Source organism: Urocampus carinirostris, chromosome 14, assembly GCF_059441175.1.
Source record: "Urocampus carinirostris isolate Australia breed hairy pipefish chromosome 14, RoL_Ucar_1.0, whole genome shotgun sequence".
In the NCBI taxonomy this organism is placed as follows: Eukaryota; Metazoa; Chordata; class Actinopteri; order Syngnathiformes; family Syngnathidae; genus Urocampus; species Urocampus carinirostris.
In genome coordinates, this window is record NC_142362.1 from 35,623,747 (window position 1) to 35,648,771 (window position 25,025).

Genomic DNA, 25,025 nt, shown 5'->3' on the forward strand with positions numbered 1-25,025 from the left:
GAGTCACGATTAAGGCAGAAGACTCTGGTTAGAGTCCTGGCATTGGGGAGACTGGTCTGGGCTTCTTTCCAAAGACCAAAGTGAGTCAAGCCCAAGGGAAGGAGAGAAACCATCTTCTCCAGGAAGAGGTTGGAGCAGGTGTGGAGGAAGAGCGGGTGAGCAGAGCAGTCGGACTCCGGCAGCAAGGAGCATGGACAAGGTGAGAGAACACATTACAGCGCAAAGTGACCTGGTCGAACATCATGCAAGCAGACTTCCACCGTGTCCGGTTCCATGTGCAGGCAGTTTACGATGTCCTACCAAGCCCAGCGAACCTTCATGTGTGGGGAAAGAGCGAAACACCCTCCTGCCCCCTTTGCTCTGGAAGAGGCTCCTTGGAACACCTCCTCAGCAGCTGCCCAAAGGCCCTGGCTGATGGTCGCTATCGCTGGCGCCATGACCAGGTTCTGAAAGCAGTTGCTGAGTGCATTGCCCTAGCATTCACCAGGGGCAAACACCATCAACTCACAAGCAAGGCAGTCAATTTCATCAAGGCAGGGGAGAAACCTAGGGCTTGTGCACAAATAACACCCGGACTCCTCCACATTGCCTCTGATTGGCAGTTGCATGTCGACCTTGGGAAACAACTAAGGTTACCCCAGCATATATCAGCAACATCGCTCCGACCAGCCATAATTACCTCCGAGACTTCGAAACACCTGATCATGCTGGAGCTCACAGTCCCGTGGGAAGAGCACATTGAGGAAGCCAATGAAAGGAAACGCGCAAAGTACCAGGAGCTGATGGAGGAGTGCAGGGGCAGGGGCTGGAAAGTTTTCTTTGAGCCAATAGAGGTCGGCTGTAGGGGTTTTGCGGGACAATCCTACTGCAAAGTCCTAGGAGGGTTGGGTGTGACAGGGGCAGCCAAGAAGAAAGCCATTAAATCCGCTGGTGAAGCTGCAGAAAAAGCCACCAGGTGGCTTTGGCTCAAAAGGGCAGATCCGTGGACTGCTACTGGGACGCAAGTTGAGGCCTGATCAACCTCGGCTGGGTCACCTGGGCGAGAGTGTCTGATGTTGTGACACCTGAAACACTCAATGAACTCAGGATACATCACTGTCGATGCGTCCCAGTTGCATCCAGGAGATGTTTCTTTCAAGTCAAGTATAATGGTACTAAAAAACATTTATTTTCATTTCATTTCATTTCATTTTTGCGACTTTTTTTAACTCATTGCATTACAAGTGAATCTAAAAAACTGTGCCAAAATTGTTTAAAGAACGATTACTGGAAACATTTCAATAAAGTCCAAGAAAGTCTTTGCAGCAAGCTAGTCATAAGGTAGGCATTTCAGAATTATCTGTCCATCGCATCATGAAGCGTTGTCAAAGGAGAAGTTACATTACAAGATTAGTCCATGCTCGTAATGCTTGCTGCAAAGACATTCTTAGACTTAAAACGTTTCCAGTAATCTTTCTTCTTTTGTGGGGTTTGTTAATGTAAGTAGTCTTGCAGAACACACCTTATGGACGTCCTGAAGAGTTCCATCAGCTTCAAACTCTAATGTACACTCCAATTCAAGTAATGGTAACTTGTGTTATAGGTTCTTTGTTCAACTCCTTTCTAAATTGTCTTTGCATTTCGACTGTGTTTTCATACTTCCAATAGTAATTAAAAATAAACATCCATTCTTCAAAGTCAAGTCTGGCTTCCATTACTCGGTTCCATGGGTTCGGTCAATAGAGAAATAATAAAAAATTGAGTTATCAGCTGCTTAAATGTGTTCAGTAATCCCTCATTTTATTGCGAGGGTCGCGATCCAAAAAAGACCTGCGATATAGTCAATATCCACTAAGAACAAAACCTTTATTTATTTATTAAATCCTCTATATTACATTAAAACCAAATAACAAGCCCAATGTACTGTCATTTTTTTCTCAGATAACTTCATGACTGTCATGTTATAATTTTTATAATTAGCTTGCTGCTACATTGCAATACTGAATTGGGAAAAAGAGTAGAATAGATTTCAGGACATAGCTTTTTTATTTTGGATAATATTTTGTCGCCAACATGTGAACATTGCAGAAAAACAAAAATGTGCCATTTTCCTTTAGCATGTTGAGAAGTCCATTTTATTGGTGATAGAAAATCTTTCCCTTTCTTTTTTTCCTCTTTCTCCATTTTGGACACAGTGCTGTCTACTGCTCTTCCCTCTGAGATTCGATCTGCAACCTCAGTGGAACTGTTTAAATCTCGGCTTAAAACATACTTATACTCCATAGCTTATCGACATTTCATGTTGATATCTGTGTATTGTTTGTTGATGCCCTTGCAACATCCATTGCAGCCTGGTTATCCTTCTCAATGTTTCTTAATTTCCTCATGCTAAAAGTTTTGAGTTTTTCCTTGTCCTCCTGTAGGTTTTAAATCAGGGGATGGTGTAATCATAGTCTTTGGTCTGTATAGAGCCTTTGAGATTTCTTGTGATTAAGGGCTATACAAATAAACATGACTTGAATTGACTTTTTTGGTGCTTTTGTTGTTCCAGAGCGTTTTGTTGACATGATAGCTTTTAGACAAACTCAAAATTGAAAGAGAATTGTGTGCACACAATGTAGGTTCGTCAAGCTGTCTTACACAGTGTATAACTTAAAACGCAAGCTTTTGGACACACAAGCAGACACAAGCAGGAAAGGGGCAGGGCGCCGGTTTAGTCAATCAGAATGCAGAATCCAATGCACGATGAAAATCTGCAAAGTAGTGAAACTGCAAAAAGTAAAACACGATACGGCGAGAGGTTTGTATACATATTTTGAGACACCCTATAAATCAGACCATGAATGTCACTACTGTACAACAAAGATATATATTCTGAATGTTTGTAATATATCTATTGTGAACACTAGCGTCCTAATGTGGGCTTTACTAGTCGGCTGAGCACCAGGTGGCTGGCAGGAGTGAAAGGCGTCATTGGCTGCCTGCAGCTGCCACAGATGAAAGCCTCCATCGCCACCTTTGTCCTGACTCACATGAAAGGTCCCTTTGAAGGTCACACGCCGGTGCCGCATAGGAAGCTCAGGAGAATGTGATCAAGGTGCACAGAGAGCATACATGGACAGGCAGTCTATGTTTCGTTTCATTGCTCGTTTAAAAAACGTGTACATTTCTGGAAATTAATGGTTAATTTCAATATACTGTTTTAATTTCAAATTGAATCGTTTCTTGTACATGATTCAATTGTTTGTTTGTTTGTACATGATTCAAATTGAATCGTTTCTCCGGCGCCGTCACGAATGGCAGCCACTCCAGCAGCTCCCGTGTTATTTTCGATTGTTCTCAGCTCAGGGATGCTGCTGGAAAAGTGAATTTCCCTTCGGGGATGAATAAAGTATCTATCTATCTATCTATCTATCTATCTATCTATCTATCTATCTATCTATCTATCTATCTATCTATCTATCTATCTATCTATCTATCTATCTATCTATCTATCTATCTATCTATCTATCTATCTATCTATCTAATGTGAGCAGTGTTGAGTGCATTACTGAAAAAACAGCAATTAAATACAGTTACAATCTACTTCATTTAAAAAGTAATTCATTTACCCACCAGATTACTGACACCAAAAAGTGGTGCGTTACTCTGGAAGTACCTAACTAGTCACAAATTACCTTACATACTCGCATTGAAGCCATCCCCCTAAAACTGCCTTAAAATAAAACTGCCACAATAAAAGAAATAGATGAAAACTTGTACACAGAATTGTTAAAATATTGAAGCCTCTGTATTTCTTGGCCTATGCAATCTTGAGAGCTTGCAAACAAACACTTAGCCGAAACGCTCCATATTTATTTTGTCTTAGGCCTTTAAACCACTCAATCTCCTTCTAAATATCTGGGTACTGTCCATCTTTATATACCTTGTTTGCACATTTGGCTTGCATTTCCAAATATTTTTCCTTTCTCCATCTCCTGAAATTCTCATCTAAACCTAACGTTCTTGTTGCCTTCAAGTTGCTTGTTTTTCAGCCTCCTTTATCACCCTTACCGTGAAGTCAGTAGTATAGGATAGATGTTTGGTTTTGTTTTTTAATCAGGCATGGTGTATTGCAAAAGCATATTTACAAATATAAAGGACAAAAATTTAGCACACTTTTCCCGTATATTCTTTGCATTAATTTCCTGTTGTTTTTAAGTTCCTGTATAAGTAACGTCCCTCATTCCATGTGCTGCTTACCATTTACTATTGGTGACACTCAATCAAATGTGCATATGCCTGACAAGTAGACCTCCTGATTTTATTATTTCATTTTATCGTTCTAAATTCGGCTAAGGTGCGTGGATACATTGTGGGAGAATATCTCCATGAGGAAAAACTCAACGTCCTCATACTCTTGAGACAGTATCGCCATAAGTGTATTTAGTATTACTATGAGGAGAAATATAACAAGGCCTTGTTCACTGTGCATGTGACTGTTTGTGCTGTGTATGGCTGTGACCTTACTCAGCCTTCCAAAACCATAGCACTCGACACATGTATGACTGCCACAGTTGAATCTTTTTAAGACCAAAGCATCACACACTGGCTCATGGGTCATTTTACTTAGTATGAAAAAACAAACATTTTCAGAGCTACCAAATACTACGAAATTTCTGTAGTTTACCTTACCGTTCATATCCATTCATCCTACATCCAATTAATGATAATTTTAATAGATCAGGGTGGTAAATGCAATTTTCACCAAAGGCCACATTAGTGTAATGGCTGTCCTAAAAGGGCCTCGTGTAGTTTATAAATGTAACTCAATGTAATTGAATGATATGTAAAAATAAATGTTACTACTGTTTAATGTAAAATAACTTGTTGCATACATTCAATTTGCATTCAAAACATGTTGCTACACATATATATGTTGTAAATACAAACAAATAATGAAATCTTGGACATTTTGGGGTTTATTTATTTCACAGTGCCTCTTATTGGGATTGAAATGTAAACGCTGCCATGTAGTGACGCTGAGCCGTCACTTTCCGAGTCTCGTAGTTTACAGGGAATTGGGAAATGAGGTTTTGGGTCAGAGAACTACTGACTGGTTTATTTTTAGATGCTCAGACATTTTAAGCTCTCGGGGGCCACATTTAAAGATGTGGCGGGCCAAATTTGGCCCTCAGGCCACGAGTTTTATTTTTTTGCTCTAGATTCTGCACTTACAACGTGCTAGTTCAATAAATATTGAGTGCATCCTTAAAAGGGACAGTGAGTATTATTTAGCGCCTCTGAGTGTTAAGCAAAACTACATTTATTAAAAAACAATCTTTATCCAAACAATAAGCAATGATAGGATACAAGCAAAGATATGAAAAGAAAAATGATGCAGTTTGCACACCATAAGTCAGTATTTTGTATTCCCCCTTGTAAATGGTAAATGGACTGCATTTATTTTGCACTTTACCTGTCACTGAAGACTTCCAAGCACTTTATAATACACTTCACACTTTACCCATTCACACACACACAAACACACACACACACACACACACACACTGACACACCGATAGCGGAGTCAGCAATGCAAGGGGTCTCTAGGGGTTCAGTGTCTTGTCTTGTGCCTTTGAACAATAATTTTTGGTTGCAAAACACAATACAGCGACATCTAGTGGGCAAAAAAATACACACTGTCCCTTTAATATAGTCTATGTTTTCACAACTTGGACGTACGCATTTTTGCTTGCTAAACAAATTTACTCACCAAAGTTATGATGGATAATATATCAATTGCTTAAATCCAACTGTTCTATTTGCATATATTGTCACGACCAGCCCACGGGGTATACCCAATCGCATAACGTTTTCTCACAATTTTATTGAAAGAAAGAAGAATGGCAGCGCCCGCGATCCGATGCTCACTGGACGCACGTCGCTCTCGTACTCAGATTGTGATCCAAACACGGGAGTGGATCTTCTGTAGAGAGCGATGGCGGTGTCAGGGACGGAAAAAGTGGTCGGTAGCGGGGACTGGGAGAGCAAGGCATGGTCGGGTAGGAAACGAGTCATAAGCCAGAACGGGAGAGTAGAGGTAGTCGGGTACAAAAAACGGTCTTAAGCCGGCAAGCAGACGTGGTCAGGAGCCAAACAGGTCGTAGCCCGAGACAGACGCGAGCAAAAACGGGACAGCTGGGAGTCAAGGTCGAAGAACGGCTTGCCTAGTATACACTGGGGTTCGCAGACGGACTGACAACAGGGGACAGACAGGACTGGAGCCAATCAGAACCCGCGGCGCTTGGCGCCAAATGAGCAGGCACAGGTGATTCAAATCTGTAATCATGACATATATGGAATAAGGTTTACAGTCAATACTGAACACATTTATGGTGAGAAGTAAATATTGTGTGCTGCTTAGATGGACAACAATGGTCTCCAAAGTATTAAGTGTCATGCTAACATTATTGCACTGAATATCAACTTGTGCACTCGTGATGTTAACGGAAGACTCGTTGTTCAATCTGTCCCTTCTCTCAGGCTCAACTTTTTTCACGATGTCCCTGATTTTCGAGTGCTCGCATGTGGTGGAGACGGAACTGTTGGTTGGATTCTGGACTGTATAGGTAAACCCGACGACTTCAATTATGTGGATCTCTCCATGCTAATGGTTGACAGTGTTTGTGTACCTGGAACTAACATTGTGGTGTCAGCAGCAAATGGAATAAACCTGAATTTTGCCAATACATAACACAAGTCATTCACATACAATAAAAACAATAAAGGTCCTAACACAGACCCTTGAGGGAACTCCACAGCTAATGCTCATACATTTCCAATTGCTGTCTCCAATCTGTACATATTGAGATCGGACTTTACCCTATGATGAGCGATTCTTCGTATTCCAAATTGCTGCAACTTTTAAAGTAGTATACGGTATTGTGATTTATTGTGTCAAAAGCTTACCTTAAATCAATGAAAATACCAACGGAATATAGCTTGCTGTCTATTTTATCGTTATGTCTTCTCCAACAGGGGTCACCAACCCCATGTCCGCGGGCTGACTGACACCTGCGGCAACATTATCAAATGCCCGTGGGCCCGTTCTAAAAATAAACCTAATCACAAAATATCAATGTCTGAACTGTGATTTAATTAATTGTGTTGCAATTTCTTTAATTGCATTCACAGTGATGTAAATTCACACAAAAAGTATAAAACAAATTTTAAAAACCTAAAAAAAATGAAAGTAGCAAAGTTTGAGAATCTGAGAACTCTGACGTAACATGGGCCAGAGGTAAGTGGTCATCACGATTGCGACCTCGATCTTGAGCGTCGCAAAAAAGTCCGAATCGATTCCTACATACTAACGCATGGTGGGAAAAGGAATGAAACCATATACTTGTCATCGTGAATGGGTGGAAACAATATTTTTTCCATTCATGTGAAAGAAACCAGTGTTTGTCTCATTTGCGGCGCGATTGTGGCTGCGGCAAAACGGCACAACACGGAGTGCCACTTCAGCACTTGTCACAAAAGCTTCCATGCTACCGTAATTACCCGCCCAGTAGCGCACTACGAACAGAAAAGGCCCAAAAGTTAAATGCAACTTTGGGCAAACGGCAGTCTTTTTTTACAGGGCCGGTAAAAAACTCTCAAAAAAAGCACACACAATTTTTTGATAAAGAGGATGTATGCATTTTCAGACGGGTAGGTTCTTAAAGAGGCAAACAAACAAATGACAATGTCGGAGGCAACAGTTCAGTGCCGTGGCAAAGATGGAGTTAAAATGTTGAAAAACCGTGGAAACTGTGTTAGTTTAAAAGTTAATTTTTTTTAATGTTCAAATGTGATATTTTATTTTTATTCATATAAAAAATAATTTCTTTTGGTTCCCACATAATTTGTCATCTGTACAAACATATTGCAGAGTTCATAAAACTGAAACTGATGATAGCATCTTGAATTATCAAATGTGATTTCCTGCAAAATGATCTGAAAGTTCTCATTCTTTTTCTGTTTTGGTTTCCATTGAGCATTTGTAATTGAAACAATTTGAAAGGTAAAGAAGAGATGAAATATAGCATGTTTATCTGTTTCCTACCTTTCTGAATAATTATTAATCATAAAAAAACGTTTCTCACGTAAAATGTCAGGAAGATAGAAAATTGAATTCATTAATTAATTAAATAAATCAAAATGTTTGTTTCGGAAGTGCGTGATCAAGGTTCCTTTTGTGTTACTCTGTGTCCTTGAGGTAGCTCTCGCCCTCAAAAAGGTTGGATGATTTAATGAATTAATGCCAGATCCATAGTATGTTTTTCTCTATAGCCATTCTGACCATCATTTAGTAAGTTGTTGTTGGTGTTGCTTTTATTGATTTGCCTTCAAAAATACAGACATATGTTATGTTCAATAATAATGAAAAACTACAAATTATTTTTGCGATGGAGTAAAAACCTGTCATTTTCTTTTGTGTGTTCATCACTGGTGAGCAAATGTGACAATAAAAATATGTTTTGCAGACAAGGCAAACTTCGCCCGGCATCCCCCAGTGGCCATCCTTCCGCTGGGAACCGGCAATGACCTGGCACGCTGCCTCCGCTGGGGGGGAGGTGAGAACCCCCAACATGCTCCAACACGCAGGCTAAGTCATGACTTCAAGTGCAAATTGTCTATTGGAGTTTCAACATTGGTCTGTATTCACTTACAGTATGTCAACGAGCACTGCTTCTAAAATTATGCAGGACGGGGTGTATCATTTGGTGCCTCCCAGTGGTAAAAAAAAAAACCCAATTCATACAAAAATAAAAAACCAGGGGTGTCAAACACCGAGGGACACATCAGTGTTATGCAGGGCGCCTTCAAGGGGGGTCCATGTGTGACTTTCGGGAACTTTTTGTTTTGATTTAGAACAAAGTGCAGTTGCACCCGCACTAGGCTCGGGGGGAGTGGATCTTTCGCTCCCAAATTGTGCGCATGGAGCATTGTTTTCGTTTGCACTGAGCATGCGTCTTTTACCCAAGTGAAGACACTATGTAAAGCGGATTCTCAGGTGAAACCATGGAAACATATGTAAGCGAGATGAAACGACAGGCTGAGACAAAAATTAAAGCGAAAGAGACAAAGAGAAATTAAAACCTCCATTTCGGCTTTAATCCGGAATGTCTCTGTCACTGGTAGCAGACGACAATGTTATTGTAGATTGCTAATATTGTTGCCGTACACTAGCAAATGTTATCCTTGGTCAAGCATTTATTCTATTGTGCGTATTGTGGCACTGCTATGGATAATAAGCAACACTACATTTGCTGCAAGTGGTGAAGAATTAAGAAAGATGCTAAAGAATTGTTTATGTTGTTTTTGGGGAAATAATTAATAGGTTTCATATCAGGAAAATTAGTTTGAGATACGGCCAATTCTTGATACAAGCACATATCATACCGCTCCTATAAATAGGTATCTCTTGTAAAACAAAATTGCAAAATCTTCTAGGGCATTTTTAGGATCATTTATTTCTCAATTCCGCATAATAGCATCAAATGGAGTTATTGAGGTATAGTCGCGCTGAACCATTATTTTACAGATTTCGTCGTTGACAGTCTCCGTGGGAAATGTAATTTTGGTTCAAAGCACTCCTTTCATCCCTTTTTTTCCTTTTATAGACTCAGACATTCTAGGCTCTTGCAGGCCCCATGAGATGGTGTGGCGGGCCATGAGTTTGACACACAATGTGCACTAATCCCTTGTTTTTTACGGAGGTTAATTTCCAAAAAGAACCTGTGATGGGCAAAATTCATAATGTAGAACCCTTTTTTCATCTATTTTTTTTTAACATAATATTATTAAATCAGATCTTTGATTTGTGTTGAGAATCCTGCCATGTGTTGTTTCAGGATATGAGGGGGGAAGCTTGCTAAAGTTCCTGCGCGATATCGAACACAGTATTGAGGTCGTGCTGGACCGCTGGAACATCGACATAGTGCCCGATGACAAGGAGGAGAAAGGGGACCCGGTACCCTACAACATCGTCAACAACTACTTTTCCATCGGAGTGGTAAGACACATAATTGGCTTTTTACATTCAACTAAAGTACTCTAAATTAGCCTAAAGTCCGGGCTACCAGCCACTACTATTTTGCTACATTTTAACACGGCAGCTTTAATTACTGTACAGCTTATTATTTTTTGTTATGTTGCGACAGCGACATGAGACTCATAGATGGGTTCATAAAAGTGCTTAAAATCTTTGAAAATGCTTGTTTGTTTTCAAGGTCAGATGTGTGAATTTTGGGTTAAGTGCTTGAAATCAATAAACCATGCAATAAATGAAATAAATGAAAGAAATTTGTGTGAAAATGAGGCAGACAAGCCTGCCCCCTACTGGTTGCACCCAAGAGGCTCTATGTAGAAAACCGGCTCTATTGGCTCCCCAAGGGCTCCTTAGATTTTTTTTAAAATTATATATCATGAAAGATTTTGCACTAAATTATCTAAAAAGATATATATGTTTTGCAGGTGATCCATGTAAAACCTATGAATACAAATTAAGGTCTTCACATCTACAAAGAAATTGTAAAATACAAAAGTGTTTTAGCTTTTAACACATTGAACAGATATAAAGTCGAACAACACAAAACTGTCACGACCGGTACAAGCAGGGGACCCAAATGCGTAACGTTTCACACAATGCTTTATTAAGGGATCGGGGAAGTCAGGACAAGAGGAAAAAGACAGCACTCTGGTGCTCGTTGGCCAGTAGGGGCGGGAAGCCCTCGCGAACGAAGCGTGGTCGAAGATCGGAACAAGTGGGACAGCCAGGACGGGAGAACGGAGCGTGGTCGGAGATCGGAACAAGTCGGATAACCGGGACGAGCGGGAAGTACGGAACCGGTACAGGAAACGGAATTGGGCAAAATAGAGGTAGCCGGGACAGGAGAACGGAGCTTAGATCGAGGATCGATTCAGGAAACATAGTCAGGATACGGGTAGCCGGGACTGGAGAGCGGAGCTTGGATCAGGGATCAATACAGGAACGAGAATGACGTGTTTAAATAGGAGGAGCAGTAATTAGGAAACAATTGGCAGCTGGGGCTAAACGAGTGAGCTGGTGTGGGCAATTGGCAAATCATGACACAAAACAATAAAATAAAAAATAAAAATATCATCTTTTCAGTGCTACAAATAGTTGATAAAATGCAAAAAAAAACTATATAAAATTCTATTTTAACCAATTTAAACACAGATCCTCTGAAAAACATACAGAAATATAAATTAAAATAAGTAAACCAAAAAAACAAAGGATCAGCAGTCAAAGATTCAAAGATTGAATGTATTCTGCTAATACACTCTGTAATATCATTAGTACAAACTGAATTTGGCTATTTTTCTGCCTTTTTTTACATACAATTTATTTCTTTTTGTCCTCCCAAACTCCATTATGACCCACCACGTATAGAGCCCTTGCCGTGTTTTTAAAGAAGTGTGACATAGCCAAGCTGCGCATGCATTCATGTCATTTTATAGCAGCCCATTGACACAAAAAGATTGTATATCAAAAATAAGAAGCGCTAAAAATAGCGCAAAGTATATGCTAGCAGTAAGATAGACTCAATTTTAGTCATAAAAGACAACCCAAAAAAGGTTCCCTTGTGCTGCGCTTGATTTCTTCCATGGAAGGTACTGAAAAAAATGGAAAAGTTTGCCTTGAAGTGCTTGAATTTGGCCATTAAAAAGGCGTACGAATTCTGAACAATCAAATTGCACTAAATTAGCGCAAATTCTGGACTACAAGTTGCTATACTCTTTTGCTACATTTTAAACACTGCGGCTTTAACTATGGTGTGGCGTCAGCAAAAGGAGACTAATGAAATAAACGAGTAATTAACAGAGGTATTAAATTGTATGATTAATCAAAATTTCCATTGTTGTAAATCATTCACTTGTTCTAACCCGTATGTATCAACATGGAAAATACTTCAAAAATCATATTTTGTGCCATTTGAGTTCAAAGCGATCACTGTAGCAGGGTAAGTAATCCAGCTACTGCCCATGAACTTGGCCTTAATTACCCCATTTATTCGCGTATGACACACATTTTTATTTTACCTAAAAAAGAAATCCCAATTTGGGTGTGTGTTTTACATGAGATTTTGCCAAAAATATTACTGACAACAATCGAGCGCTAAAGTAGAATCATCAGAGACATACTGTAGATGACGTATCAAAATGCATTCGGTTATTTTTATTTACGGTACGGGAGACGAATGTTAAAGAATGGAAAAAACAGAAAGTCAACCTAGAAGATGAATAAACGGAAAAAAGCACAATTACAGGAAAATTTTTTGGGTGTACTTTGAAAGAGAGTAAATACATTACAAAGTTTATGTTGGTACCATGACTAACGTTACCTGTTGCATCTGACCACAGAGTTTGAGCTGAGAATAAGTGAAACGAAATTGTACACCAATTTTTAATTGAAAATCATAGGTGTGAGGTATGAAAGAATGAATATGGTAATCAATGATCAGAAGGTTGAGGCTCCACCAGGAAGAAATGTGTATTCATGTAATACATAACAGGAGCAAAACAGGGGGTTTGACAGTACTTTATTCAAAATTTACAACATGCTCACGATATTTCAAGTCATTCACGCAAGTCATCCAAATTGAACAGCAGTAGAAGTTTTCTATCAAAAAGGCATTTGTTCTCTTTCTGTATCATCTGAGTCATTGTCAGCTTGCTGGAGTTTCCTTTAATCCTCATGGAACGATGACAAGCGAATGCAGTTTGGTCCGTTAGTGCAGCAACCACCAATGACAACTACACAAAAACAAAATCTGTGTTGCAATTTTGCATTAATCTCCACAGTAAATTTATCCTGGCGCTATTGTCTAGTAAAGTAGGGCACACATTATATGTGACACAGCCCTCATTCTTGTTTTCTTTAAGCATAGTAGTAAATATAGGGCAGCACGGCGGCGCAGTGGTTAGCGCTTGTGCGGCACAGTTCATGTCATGGGAACCTGTCGTGGGTTCAAATCCAGCTCCAGACTTCCTGTGCGGAGTTTGTATGTTTTCCCCGTGCTTGCGTGGGTTTCCTCCGGGCACTCCGGTTTCCTCCCACGTTCCAAAAACATGCATTTCAGGTGGATTGGCCGGTCCAAATTGTCCCTAGGTGTGAATGAGCGAATGAGTTGTCTGTCCCTGTCTGTCCCTGTGTGCCCTGCGATTGGCTGGCAACCAGTTCAGGGTGTCCCCTGCCCACTGCCCGGAGATGGCTGGGATGGGCTCCAGCCCCCCCGCGACCCTAATGAGGATAAGCGGTACGGATAATGAGTAAATATATGTTTGTTTTTGTAATCGCGCCGGGAGTCCCTGTAGTCCGGAGTTTACGGTATGTGATATTAGTTAATTAAATGTAAACTCATGAAGTCTTTTGGCCGTACACGAAGAACAGATCCAGCACTGAGTTTCTCTCGTCTGAACAACTATTTTGATGTGTGGATCCAGTTTGGTTACCAAGTTACTGTTACCTAGCAACACATCTTCTTATCGGCTCATGTTCTATTGCCGTCCCAAAGAGTCATTCTGAATTTTTATGGTGTTCGCACGTACACACGCTTGCACACATTCAAACACATTTCCAAGAGGCAGTCAAACCTTTATGTGTTTCCGCACATCAAGAATGAAGCATCGCCATGGTAACACAGCTGCTGTGCCGTCAACACTAACTTAAGTGAAGGTTCAGTTGTGATATTATAAAGCAGTTATTGCATTTACTGACAACATATACATTTAGTTTTAATTGACAAACAAGCCTTTAAGGCACGGGCGGGCAAACTGTTTAAAGTCGCAGGACACATCAAGTTTCAAAAAAACAAGCAAAAGAGCTCGTAGAAAAACATTGTTTGTATTGATAAATTGATCAAAATTTTAATTCAAGTCTTTTTATGAACCAATAGTCTCGAATCAGATACCTCTGCAGTATGTGAGGGAAAAAGCTAAAGAAGTCCTATCCAATTTTCGCTTTTTGGGTGGGGTGGGGGGTCTTGGTGAAGTATTTTTATTGTTTCATGCAAAAGTAAAAATGAGATGAGATGAGATATATATATATATATATATATATATATATATATATATATATATATATATATATATATACTGTATATATATATCTCATCTCATTAGCCGTACCGCTTATCCTCATTAGGGTCGCGGGGGGGGCTGGAGCCCATCCCAGCCATCTTCGGGCAGTGGGCAGGGGACACCCTGAACTGGTTGCCAGCCAATCGCAGGGCACACGGGGACAGACAACTCATTCGCTCATTCACACCTAGGGCCAATTTGGACCGGCCAATTCACCTGAAATGCATTTTTTTGGAATGTGGGAGGAAACCGGAGTGCCCGGAGGAAACCCACGCAAGCACAGGGAGAACATACAAACTCCGCACAGAAAGTCTGGAGCTGGATTTGAACCCACGACAGGTTCCCATGACATGAACTGTGCCGCACAAGCGCTAACCACTGCGCCGCCGTGCTGCCATATATATATATATATATATATATATATATATATATATATATATATATATATATATATATATATATATCAAGATCAAAATTTCAAGCTATGGCCTCATTTTTATTTTATTATCTTGAAAAGAAATGTCAAGAAATATATATGGATTAAGACGAGGTCACTACGCTGACAGGGGGGGGGGGGGGGTTTAAGGGTTATTGGTCTATCTTCTTTATTCATTATCCATTATCGATCAGTTCATAATACGCTACAAAGCTTAGGAGCCGGGACTCTTACTCTCGGCCAAAAGGCCAAGCTAAGGTCCTAGCATTAAAGCCTTGCTGTGACTATTGCGAATGCACCGAAAGATTTATTCGAAATGAAGAGAAACTACGCTGACGGGGATCCATGTTCACCCCCTTGACATCACGAGCACAACTGAAGTGTGCTCGGCATTCGCGCTGTTTATACTCGGAGAAAGGCGTTTGACTGTCACACGCGTAACACGCTAATTTCACGTAATAACACCGCGATACAGGGGCAGAACATGCTATTACCATGCTCCACCCACGATTACCCGCTGAAATTTCCCGTCCTACCCATGTGTAAGCACGCACTGGCCGTGGCCAGAGCACGTCGTTCCGCGTCATTTCCTCGTGTTGACCACGTGTGCGGCACGCGGTTTAACACGTGCTCAAACTTTTGAGCAGCTCAAAAGTTTTGAACGCGGCCAACCACGTGAAAATTTCCGACCGCGAGTAAAGCACTGCTCTATCTCGTCTATATGGCGGTCTCAAAACGTCCAACAGCGCTCAACGGCATCTGCTTCACGGTCAGAAATTTTTGGCCATGGTTCAGCATCAATACGCTCGTGAAAGGCTGTGTACCCGCGCTCTGAAGAATTGAGCAGTGCCAAACATTTTCGCGCTGCCACCTGCGCACGAATTTCCGACTTCGTGTTAAGCACCGCTGTATCTCGTCTGAATAGCGATCTCAATGCGTCCAATAGCGTACGCCTCATAGGCAGAAATTTCTGGTCGTGATTCAGCCGCAAATGTCTGTGTGACCGGCCCCTTAGGTCCAGTGGCCTCCAAGCAAATAGAGTTTGAAACCCCTGCGAAAGATGATTATGAACCTTGTGTAAAAAAAGCATTTGGCAAAAAAATGAGGGCTTACTATGCAATAATTTTGTGCAATCCAGGGTGACAGATTGTGAAGCCTAGCAGGTACAATGGTGACAGATGGCCTCCTATCTGGACACCTGAACAAACCAGCCGCTGTGACTCAGTCAATTACGTCACTATGAGAGGCTCTCCAATCTGTTTGGCTACTCTTGTGCTTCAAGGTTTGGCTGCCATGGTGATATCAGGCCCTGTTAGTGCTTCTAGTTACAGTATGTGACGCTTATTTGGCTTTATGGTGTGGAGCATGTAGTGGGCTTGTCCAAAGCCATGACAAATCTTGGCCAGCCTGTTTTTCATGCTGGCTGTCACGCTGTGAATATTTTTTTCCCTATGTATAGTTTCAAAGATTACTGTATTTTCCGCACTATAGTGTGCTACAGATTATAAGGAAAAAAAATAAAAAATAGTCCTTTGTGAAATTGTGATATATTTTTGTGATTATGTTTCATATTTAAGGTGCACTGCACCATTAAGACACATGAAATTAAAACTACAGTAAGAGCTAGGGTTGCATAAAAAATATTTATGCACCGTATTTGTGCAATCATCTATCAGTTGGAAAATATTGCTGCCCACAATTGCAAAACGTTGGTTGCAATGCGGATCAAACCTGGATCTTGGTGAGAGTGCAGAATCCCATCAACTAGATCACTGGTTCTCAACTGGTCTGACCCACCATCCCACCCTAATGATAAGCTGTACCTCATCCATTCTCTGCACCGCCTATCCTCACTAGGGTCGTGGAGGTGCTGGAGCCCATCCCTGTGATCTTCGGGCAGTGGGTAGGGGACACAAAGTGTAATTCTTGTGCATTCATTGTGTACGCAGGCACCATTACCATGTGCCGTACGGAGCTGATCTGTCACAGCTATATTCACTTTTAAGATTAACTAAACAAAGGGAAAAGTAAAATTGAAACTTATTTAAAATAAATAAATAAATAAATACATCACTGTTAGAAACCCAACATTGTAGAATGGGCTTCAATAAATAAATGCATTGACAATTTTGCATTTTTTTTGTTTAAGAGTACAATCAAGTATATTGTCAGATTGATCTAATTTTGTAATATACTCTAAATCAGTGTTTCCCATCGGGTGGCTTGGGACCCAAAAGCATGATAATGCTGCGGAGAATAAATGGAGGGTCAATTACTCTTTATAAAAGTAGATGGCATGTATTCTCTGCTCATTTTTTTTCTCTGTCGGTTGCCACTTTTGAGAGGGACCAAATCTCATTTTGTTGTCATTCTGTCGGGTATTTTTCCTTTTCCTGCCCTTAAAAATGCATCCCAATAATGTAATAGTTATAAGGGAAATGAATTGTGAAAAACAGTTAAGACTATTGAGACGATGAAGGAAACAATTATGAAATTCGTAAATGGTGTACAAGTGTCTGCCATTGAAGTTCTGCTGGAAGGTACGGTAAACGGGTTACAAATGTTATATATTTAGTATTTTTACTTTTTTCACTAAAATAATCTTTATTGACTACATATCTAAATAATTATTGCTGTTTAGGGACATGCTGTATCCATATTTTGAATTTCTAACACTTTCAGGGGGTCGCTTATATGCGATATAGGCTCATATGAAAGTATATACAGTACCTGAAGTCGTTTTGGTTTAGGTGTTCATTTTGTTTTTTGTTTTTTTAAAAATCTATTCTACTATCTCTGCTTTTAACTGCACAATCATTCCATTTGAGAAGTGTATTTTTTTTCTAGATTTGGGTCGCAGCTTGTAATTAGGGTAGAATCGTGGGTCTTGAAGTCAGACAAGTTGCGAACCAGTGCTCTAAATCACAGATGCAGTTTCATAGTGCAGGAAACTAGTGAATTGCTAGAAAGCTGTTGCAAGTATTAAAAAATATATATATATAATTCTTACAGTATTTAAAAGGATCCAAACAAAATGACAGAAAAAAACACTTGAAAATTCTAAAATGAACATCAGAGTCGAGTTTTAAATCATAACATCTGTTGAAATTGATCACAGCTAATGTAAGCACAAAACAAATATTATTGTAATGTTTTTCTTTTTAGACTAGGGCCTAAAAAGATTTTAAAAAAACATTACAGAAAAATAATAAAATAAAATAAACACTGGTGCACCAAACGTCCTCATCATAACTTTGGTCTTGCTTCCAAACGATGAAAATACAATTGCAGTTGGTGCTTTTTCACTTTGGTAGTCCTTTATCTGGCAGTTAATTTCAACTATTCAAAAAGATAAAATACCAATTAACAGTTTAAATGATACTTGTAATGGAGCAACATGTGTGACCTTAGTGCTCTTGAGCAGATTTCTTCTGGTTTTGAAGAGTCAGCAGATGTCTCTCAGCATGGTTATTCATTACCGTCCATTATTCATAACCTGTCGTGGACCTGGCAGCTGCTGACTTCCTGTCACTGATACTTCCCCTGACCTTCACTCAATGCCAACAATACTCCAATGCACACACTTGCTCACGCATGCAGAGTCACATATCCTCATGCACAGTTTTTTTGCAGATATGCCTGCATGCGCTTTAAGGAAAGACATGGACAGTTCCCAGCGCAATGGGTTGACAAGAACAGTAACTCATTGGTCCCCTGTTCACCTATGACTAAAAATGTATAGCACAAGACACACTAAGCCTGAAAAATCTCAGATTATCATCAACAATTTGCAATACAGTGGAACCTCGTTTCTTGACCATAATCCGTTCCAGAACCCTGTTCGAAAACCGATTTGGTCGATCACGGAAAATCGTTTTTCCCATTAAAAGTAATGTAAAATCGTTTTAATCCGTTCCAACACCCTTGAATGTTTACCATGACCGTAAACATGAAGCTAAACCAGGCTAATCGTACGTTCGCGTTAGCGTAATCTTCCGAACAAAAGATTACGCTAACATGAACGTGTAAAAATAAAAAAATCAGGTCGTTTACACGTTATTTAGCACCCCGGTCTCCACAACAAGTGGTGAGCGGTTAAAGGATAAAGAAAATAATTATGAATAGGATTTCTTACCTTTGTGGTGCTCAGCAGAAGCCATGCTGTATGTATAGCAAGATCGGAAACTCGCACACCTTCTTATTTTGCTATTATTTCTTTCTTAAATGCAATAGTTGTACGCACTACTCTTCTTTTTTCACCTGTAGCAACTTTGCTGCTTGCACCGAACTTCTTCCGAGGCATAATTAGGGGTTAAAACACTCCGTTTACCGATATTAAATACGAAAGCAAAAAGAAGTGCGCGCTCACGTGACAACAGTTCTTCACGAGGGGTGGGGGCAATCTACACCCGTACGCCGCTCAGCATCGCCCCTAGCGTACCGGCGTTCGAACTCCGATTTTTTTAACGAAAAGTGAAGCAAGAATTTCTCTAAATTTTTGGTCGAGAACCGATTTGTTCGAACTGAGAGGCGTTCGAAAACCGAGGTTCTACTTTCCATACAACGAGAATGGAAAAGTCACAGAAAGACCAAAACATTGTAATCTGTGTATACTTTCCTTGGCCACACACATGGATTAGGCTTATTGTATGGGTAGAAATAAGCTGTAAAAAACACTAATGAACTAAACACTCTAATATGCATTGAAATGTACTGGGAAGGTCAAATTGATAAGACCACCTGAAAACATCATACAAATATTTTTTCATTGAGGAACTAGTTAAACAACATATGCTAATTCAGGAGTGTCAAAGTCAAATGAATGGAGCACCAAATCATACCAATTGTCTACAACCTGTGGGCTGGATCTAACAAATTTGGACAATTTTTAAAAGGTAGTCTAGTGAAGTTAAGTGAAGTTTCCTGACACATAATACATTTATTTATTAGGTTGATAAGGCACAAAAAGGCAAATTTCCTTCATATGAAACTCCCCACAACATCAATATTTGATAAAAGAAGCTGCTAATCCAACAAGCTATAGTACCTGTCGCAGACCCCTAAAACTAATAAGCATGTCTGAGAAGTCAGCTGCTAAAGCAAAGCTAGTTGCTAATGTTGTGATAGTCGACTCCTAAAGTAATTGTTATTGATCACGGTTCACGAATCCCCGAACCGCATGGTTCGTCGGGACACCAATGAGGAAGAAAATCTGGAGCGCTTTCTCCACTGTTGACAGTCCCTGGCCTGTACTTAGGTCGTGGCAAAGTTGGCACCACCCCATTCCTTAATGTTGACGGCTCAGTTCAGTTATTTGTTTGTCTTCCTCTCCTCCTGACCCCTTGGACTGTGCCCTGGGGAATTATCTTGGTCAGTCCTGATGATCGTGCGACATAACCATAGCACTGAAGGTTCCGTCCGCGCATAGTTGACAACGGTTATTCGTAGGGTCCAATGTGCCCACTGATGGTGTTGCGCACCTTTTCGTTTGTCACATGTGTCAAATAGCTGAAGTAACCAGCGTTTGCATGAGTCTGATCTTTGATTTCATTGCTATGTTAGGGTTAAGTCTGACAAGTGTGGGTGTGGTTTGAGGTATCCTGTCTCTGATTTCTGGTTCTGATCCGTCTTCTGATATGACAGCTCAAATATATTTATATTTGGTGGAAGGTTCTAGCTCTCTGTGGTGATGTTTATGGTAGTACTTTGGGTATTGTTGGTCATTACTTTTGTTTTTTTTTTGTGCTGATTTCTATCCCATACTTGGTGGATGCTTTGTCTAGGTGCTTGACCAGCTTTCTAAGTTCCTGTTTGTCTTCTGCCAATCTGGCAATATCATCAGCAAAACAAAGGCTAGTGATGTTGTGTCCCCAATACTGACAGTAGCTTCATGTTACTCCAGAGCTTCGAACATGATCCTCTCCATGAAGATGTTGAATAAAGTTGGAGAGAGAATGCATCCTTGTCTCACACCGACTGTGGTTCGTAACCATGGTCCAATGGTATCATTGTTAAGTACCGCACTTTTGGCATTGACATACAGTTGTTCAATGGTCTGAACTAGTTTCTGGCCCATGTTGTACTACTGCATGGTGGCCCATAGTGCGGCTTGCCATACTCTGTCAAACGCCTTCTTGAAATCAACAAAAATGTAATGGATGTTTTTCTGGTGTTGTTGAAACTTTTTACATCGGATGCGCAGATTAAGAGATGTTCTGTGGGGCTCTTTCCCTCCCTTAAACCTGCCTGTTCTTCAGCTGTTTTCAGCCTGTGCTTTCAGTCCGTTCAGTGGGACCTTTAGCATAAGTTTACTTGCATGGCTGATGAGACCGATGGTTCTGTAGTTGGTGAAAAGTTAAAGGTTTCCTTTCTTTGGTAGAATAACTACCAGGAATTTTGTCCATGCAGATGACTACTGTCTTGTTTGCCCGATCTTTCTGCAAATCGTGGTCAAATGTCTATAGTTTGCTCACCACCATTTCCTTTGAGTTCTGATGGAATGTTGTCGATTCCTGGAGACTTTACGTTCTTCAGTGAGTTGTGGAATTTGTAAGGACTTCAGGGTCTCCCTGCGTCAGGTGGTTGTAGAGGTTGGAGCTGTATTTTGTCCATCTATTCATCATCTCTTTTTCTTCAGTTAGCTCATTCCCTGCATCATCCTGAATACTGCTGACCTTTGCCTGTTTTGTTTGTGTGAGCTATTTTCCAATCTGAAAGGCTTTCTTTTAATTTTTTTTGTTGAGGTACTTTTGAAGCTACCAGCTAAGCACTAAATATAATTTTGTGCTCACTGCTTGAAATAGAAAAGATAAGTTTATTTTTGTGGTGTATTATTTTCTAGTCAACTAAATGCTACTATTCAGGCACCATCAAAAGCCTATAGTTTCTATTTAAGCAAAATGCGCTAATTTAACTTCCAAGAGTATCAGTCTATCATTTTTTTCAACGTAGTGCCCGTGGGAATCAGAGTGCACCCTAATGACAGCTGAGGTTACCCGCAGACATGTTCTGAGCATAGCTCACCACTGGTAGGTCATTTGGATCCACTCGTAAACTAATTGTTTAGTAGTTGACTAAGTCTATTTAACCATACTATCAATAATAAACGTTGTAATAACATAGTAACAACATAATAAGTTGTTATTTTAGAAATGCATAAAATTGGTGGCCTTTGCACTAATTGGTTACAAAAAGTTGCTCTGTGCCTGTGAAAGGTTGGAGACCCCAGTTATACACAGTACTGAAATTTTGTTTTTCAAGATGATGCAAGTCACGAGTTTTACAAAAATGAGGAGATAAACCTTGTTGGATATAACCATGTACAACTGTGGTTTCACGCTGTTTTGACCCGCTACATGCCTTTTCTTGTATGAATTATGCACGACTTATTTGGCTTAACTACATTCGTTTAGGGTGAGACATAGCTAATAAACTGGAATGCCAGATGGAAATAATGACAGGGTCAGATGTTTTGGGGTCATTCCATGTGATGTGCCGTATCTAATGTCATTGGGTTTAACTGAGTACCCTGCATTTACAGATGTTAAGATGTAAGGTATTTGCACCACATTTGTTTTATTATGTGCTTTTTGGGATAGATCATCACCCATTGTGACATTAGCGTCGCTAATCTCCCGCATACTACAGTGACTCAAGCAGGGGGTTCCATACCAGATTTGGCTAGCTGAAAATGTTTGAGGGCTGATTACTTAGCCTGGCATTCTTTGAACAGTGTTAAAAAAAATTCACCCTCCGTCAAAGGTTTGCAGTCCTTGGCGATCAGTGTCGAGAACTCTTAGCTTGCTTTTGTAGCTCGCACTTGTAGAATTTTCATTTGACTCGCAGAGTCTTGTGTAAAAGCGCTGCTGTGCCATTAAAACAGTTTTCAGTTGCTTCACCTTTTGTTTATTTCCAGTTAGCAGTCAGCATGTTTTGTCTGGCAGTGCCTCTTAATATTGTATTTTTTGAAACAACAACCACGATTTGTACCGTGCAGCTATCAACACCGCGATTACAGCAACAACGACCAAACTAAAAATACAAATCACGATGAGCACCACCCTGACTCGAAACACAAAGAGTGAACATGACAATGACATCACGAACACGATGGTAACCATGACCATCACAATGATAACGACCACCCTTAACACAACCCTTATGATGGCGGCTACATCACTAATACTACCACCACCACTAATACTACTACTATTATTAATAGTACACTAATACCAATTCTACCAATATGACCAGCACTAACACCACTAATTCTACAACAACTACTACAACATGGACTGATACAGAATAATACCTGCTAATTATAATGATATATACATTTCTAAATTACATATGGGTGAAGACAAGTGGGACAAATGTTCAAATCAAGTAATATTTTTCTCTTATTGCCTTAACTCATCTTGAGTTAATCTTGTATTTTTATCTTTTTAATGTTCGTAATATTATTTTATGTATACATGTATATAGTTTCTTAGTTTTGTCACGCTGGCAACTGTGTGGTAAAAGTAAGAATTTCATTGTGCAGGGAATCGTGGTTCTTTACTGTGCATATGACAAAAAACACTTCGAATCTTAAAGGCATTCTAAACAAATGCATGGGCATGATTTCAACCCTGTGAATGTGAGTAGGGATCTTGATGCCACAATTTCTCGGGTTAGTACCTAAATCTTGAGTAGGAATTCATGCCTACAAAAAATGCATTTTTAAAGAATTACCAAAGATTTTTAGCACCAAGTTTCTTTTTAATACAGCATGTTTTTAATGGCAATTTTACAATTCCTTTAATTTATGTCAGCTAGAGATCAGCCGATACTGGTATTGGCGAGCATTACTATTTCTTCTGAGCATTAATCTTAAAGAGTGAATTTTTTAACAGTAATTTACTTTGCCACGACCTAAGTACAGTAATTTACTAAGGCACTCTCTCTCTCTCTCTCTCTCTCTCTCTCTCTCTCTCTCTCGATATATATATATATACAGTGAACCCTTTCTCGGGGGAGAGAGAGAGATGTAACCCCCGAGAAAGGGTTCACTGTATATATTGTCATTCTCTCCAGATGTGATAGCAAAAGATACAGACAAGAAGCTTTTAACCTCATTATCTTAAGCTTGGCCTTGTGTTAGGAGACACTTGAATGGAATCAACTTATGTTGTCAGACATTTGGGAGTTGAACAGATGATGTCATCATACTGTACATGCATGCAAGGACAAGAGCTTTGTATAACACAAATAATACACACTCATACGACCTTGAGGAAAAATTCTTTGAAATGCGGTCTCTGTCCTCATTCTCGAACTGAGGAACAGTCGGAGTTTGCCTTGAGCAACATGTGCTTGTAATCAAGTGCTTATTAAAGGACACTGGGTAATATTTGACCACTAGGAGTTGATTTACCGTAATCCCTCGCTGTATAACAGTCTACTTTTTGCAGTTTTCGATACTTGGTGGATTATCCCACAAATAAACTCTACAAACAAGCAACACTATAGAAATGGGCTGTAATTTATGGTGATTTATTTTCTTCACAGGATGCCTCCATTGCCCATCGTTTTCATCTGATGAGAGAGAAACACCCTGAGAAGTTCAACAGCAGGTTATTTGCACGGAATTTTTCAAATTTTGAGCGACTAGCTTTGAAATACACTATTTTGCTTGCGATGATTGAGTTATGTTGCAAAGGCAACTGTCGATCTTGCTCTTTTAATCTGGATATGTAAGCCAATCAACTCAAACCCATAGCTGACCTCCCAGCTGGATCTCTATATTGATCTTTGACACACTATATACTGTCATGTCACATCAATAGAAAATAGATGTTCCTTTTTGAGTAAGACTGCTGCAGTGATTTAACAATGCTTTCTTTGGATTTAAAGCTTTTTTTTTTAAATGTTATCAATGATTTGGCAAACTAATGCATGTTTGGAAAAAATGAATCTCAAGACACCACTGTTTACATTTCTATTTTAGCGACATCAACACTCTTTACCATAAGTTCCATGCCGTCCTACTTCGCATAACCGAACATATTTATTATTGAGTTTATGAAAAAGTTAAGCAGCAAAACAGGACTATCATCAGTCTCATTGGACGGCCATTTTAACACTTACTGCCGAGTTAAAATGACATCACATTTGCTCAGGCCTCAAGTTGCCAAAAAGTAGTGATGGAAATGCTCCACACATGTAGGGGCTTCAAGATGATTCATTTCCTCAAATACAGCATCATGTGGACAAAAAAATGTGTAACATGCTTGGTGCATGCAATAAAACTGTGTGGTGTAAAATATGCTCTGAATACAAAAAAAAGTATATTTGTGTATTAAGAGAGCAACAGAGTAAGAGTGTATCGTGAATTGTTCTCTGTTACTTTGTGCTTATGCAAAAAGTGAAAAATTGAGATAAGGAGGTTTTAAAAGAAGTGCTTATTCATTTTTATTTCAGAACAATATTTTTTCCA

The 25,025-nt window shown here is 39.8% G+C and overlaps 1 protein-coding gene across 4 annotated transcripts in view; it reads left to right on the top strand.

Annotated features, from left to right (window-relative positions):
* The window catches only part of dgkg (diacylglycerol kinase, gamma), a 158,470-nt gene that overhangs the window by 72,425 nt on the left and 61,020 nt on the right, over window positions 1-25,025 (top strand). For all 4 annotated transcript variants that reach the window (XM_088352146.1, XM_088352149.1, XM_088352148.1 and 1 more), the window contains 4 exons: window positions 6,505-6,590; window positions 8,490-8,579; window positions 9,861-10,021; window positions 24,098-24,162. In XM_088352146.1, coding sequence (XP_088208272.1) covers window positions 6,505-6,590; window positions 8,490-8,579; window positions 9,861-10,021; window positions 24,098-24,162 — 402 coding nt within the window. The remainder of the gene's footprint in view (window positions 1-6,504; window positions 6,591-8,489; window positions 8,580-9,860; window positions 10,022-24,097; window positions 24,163-25,025) is intronic.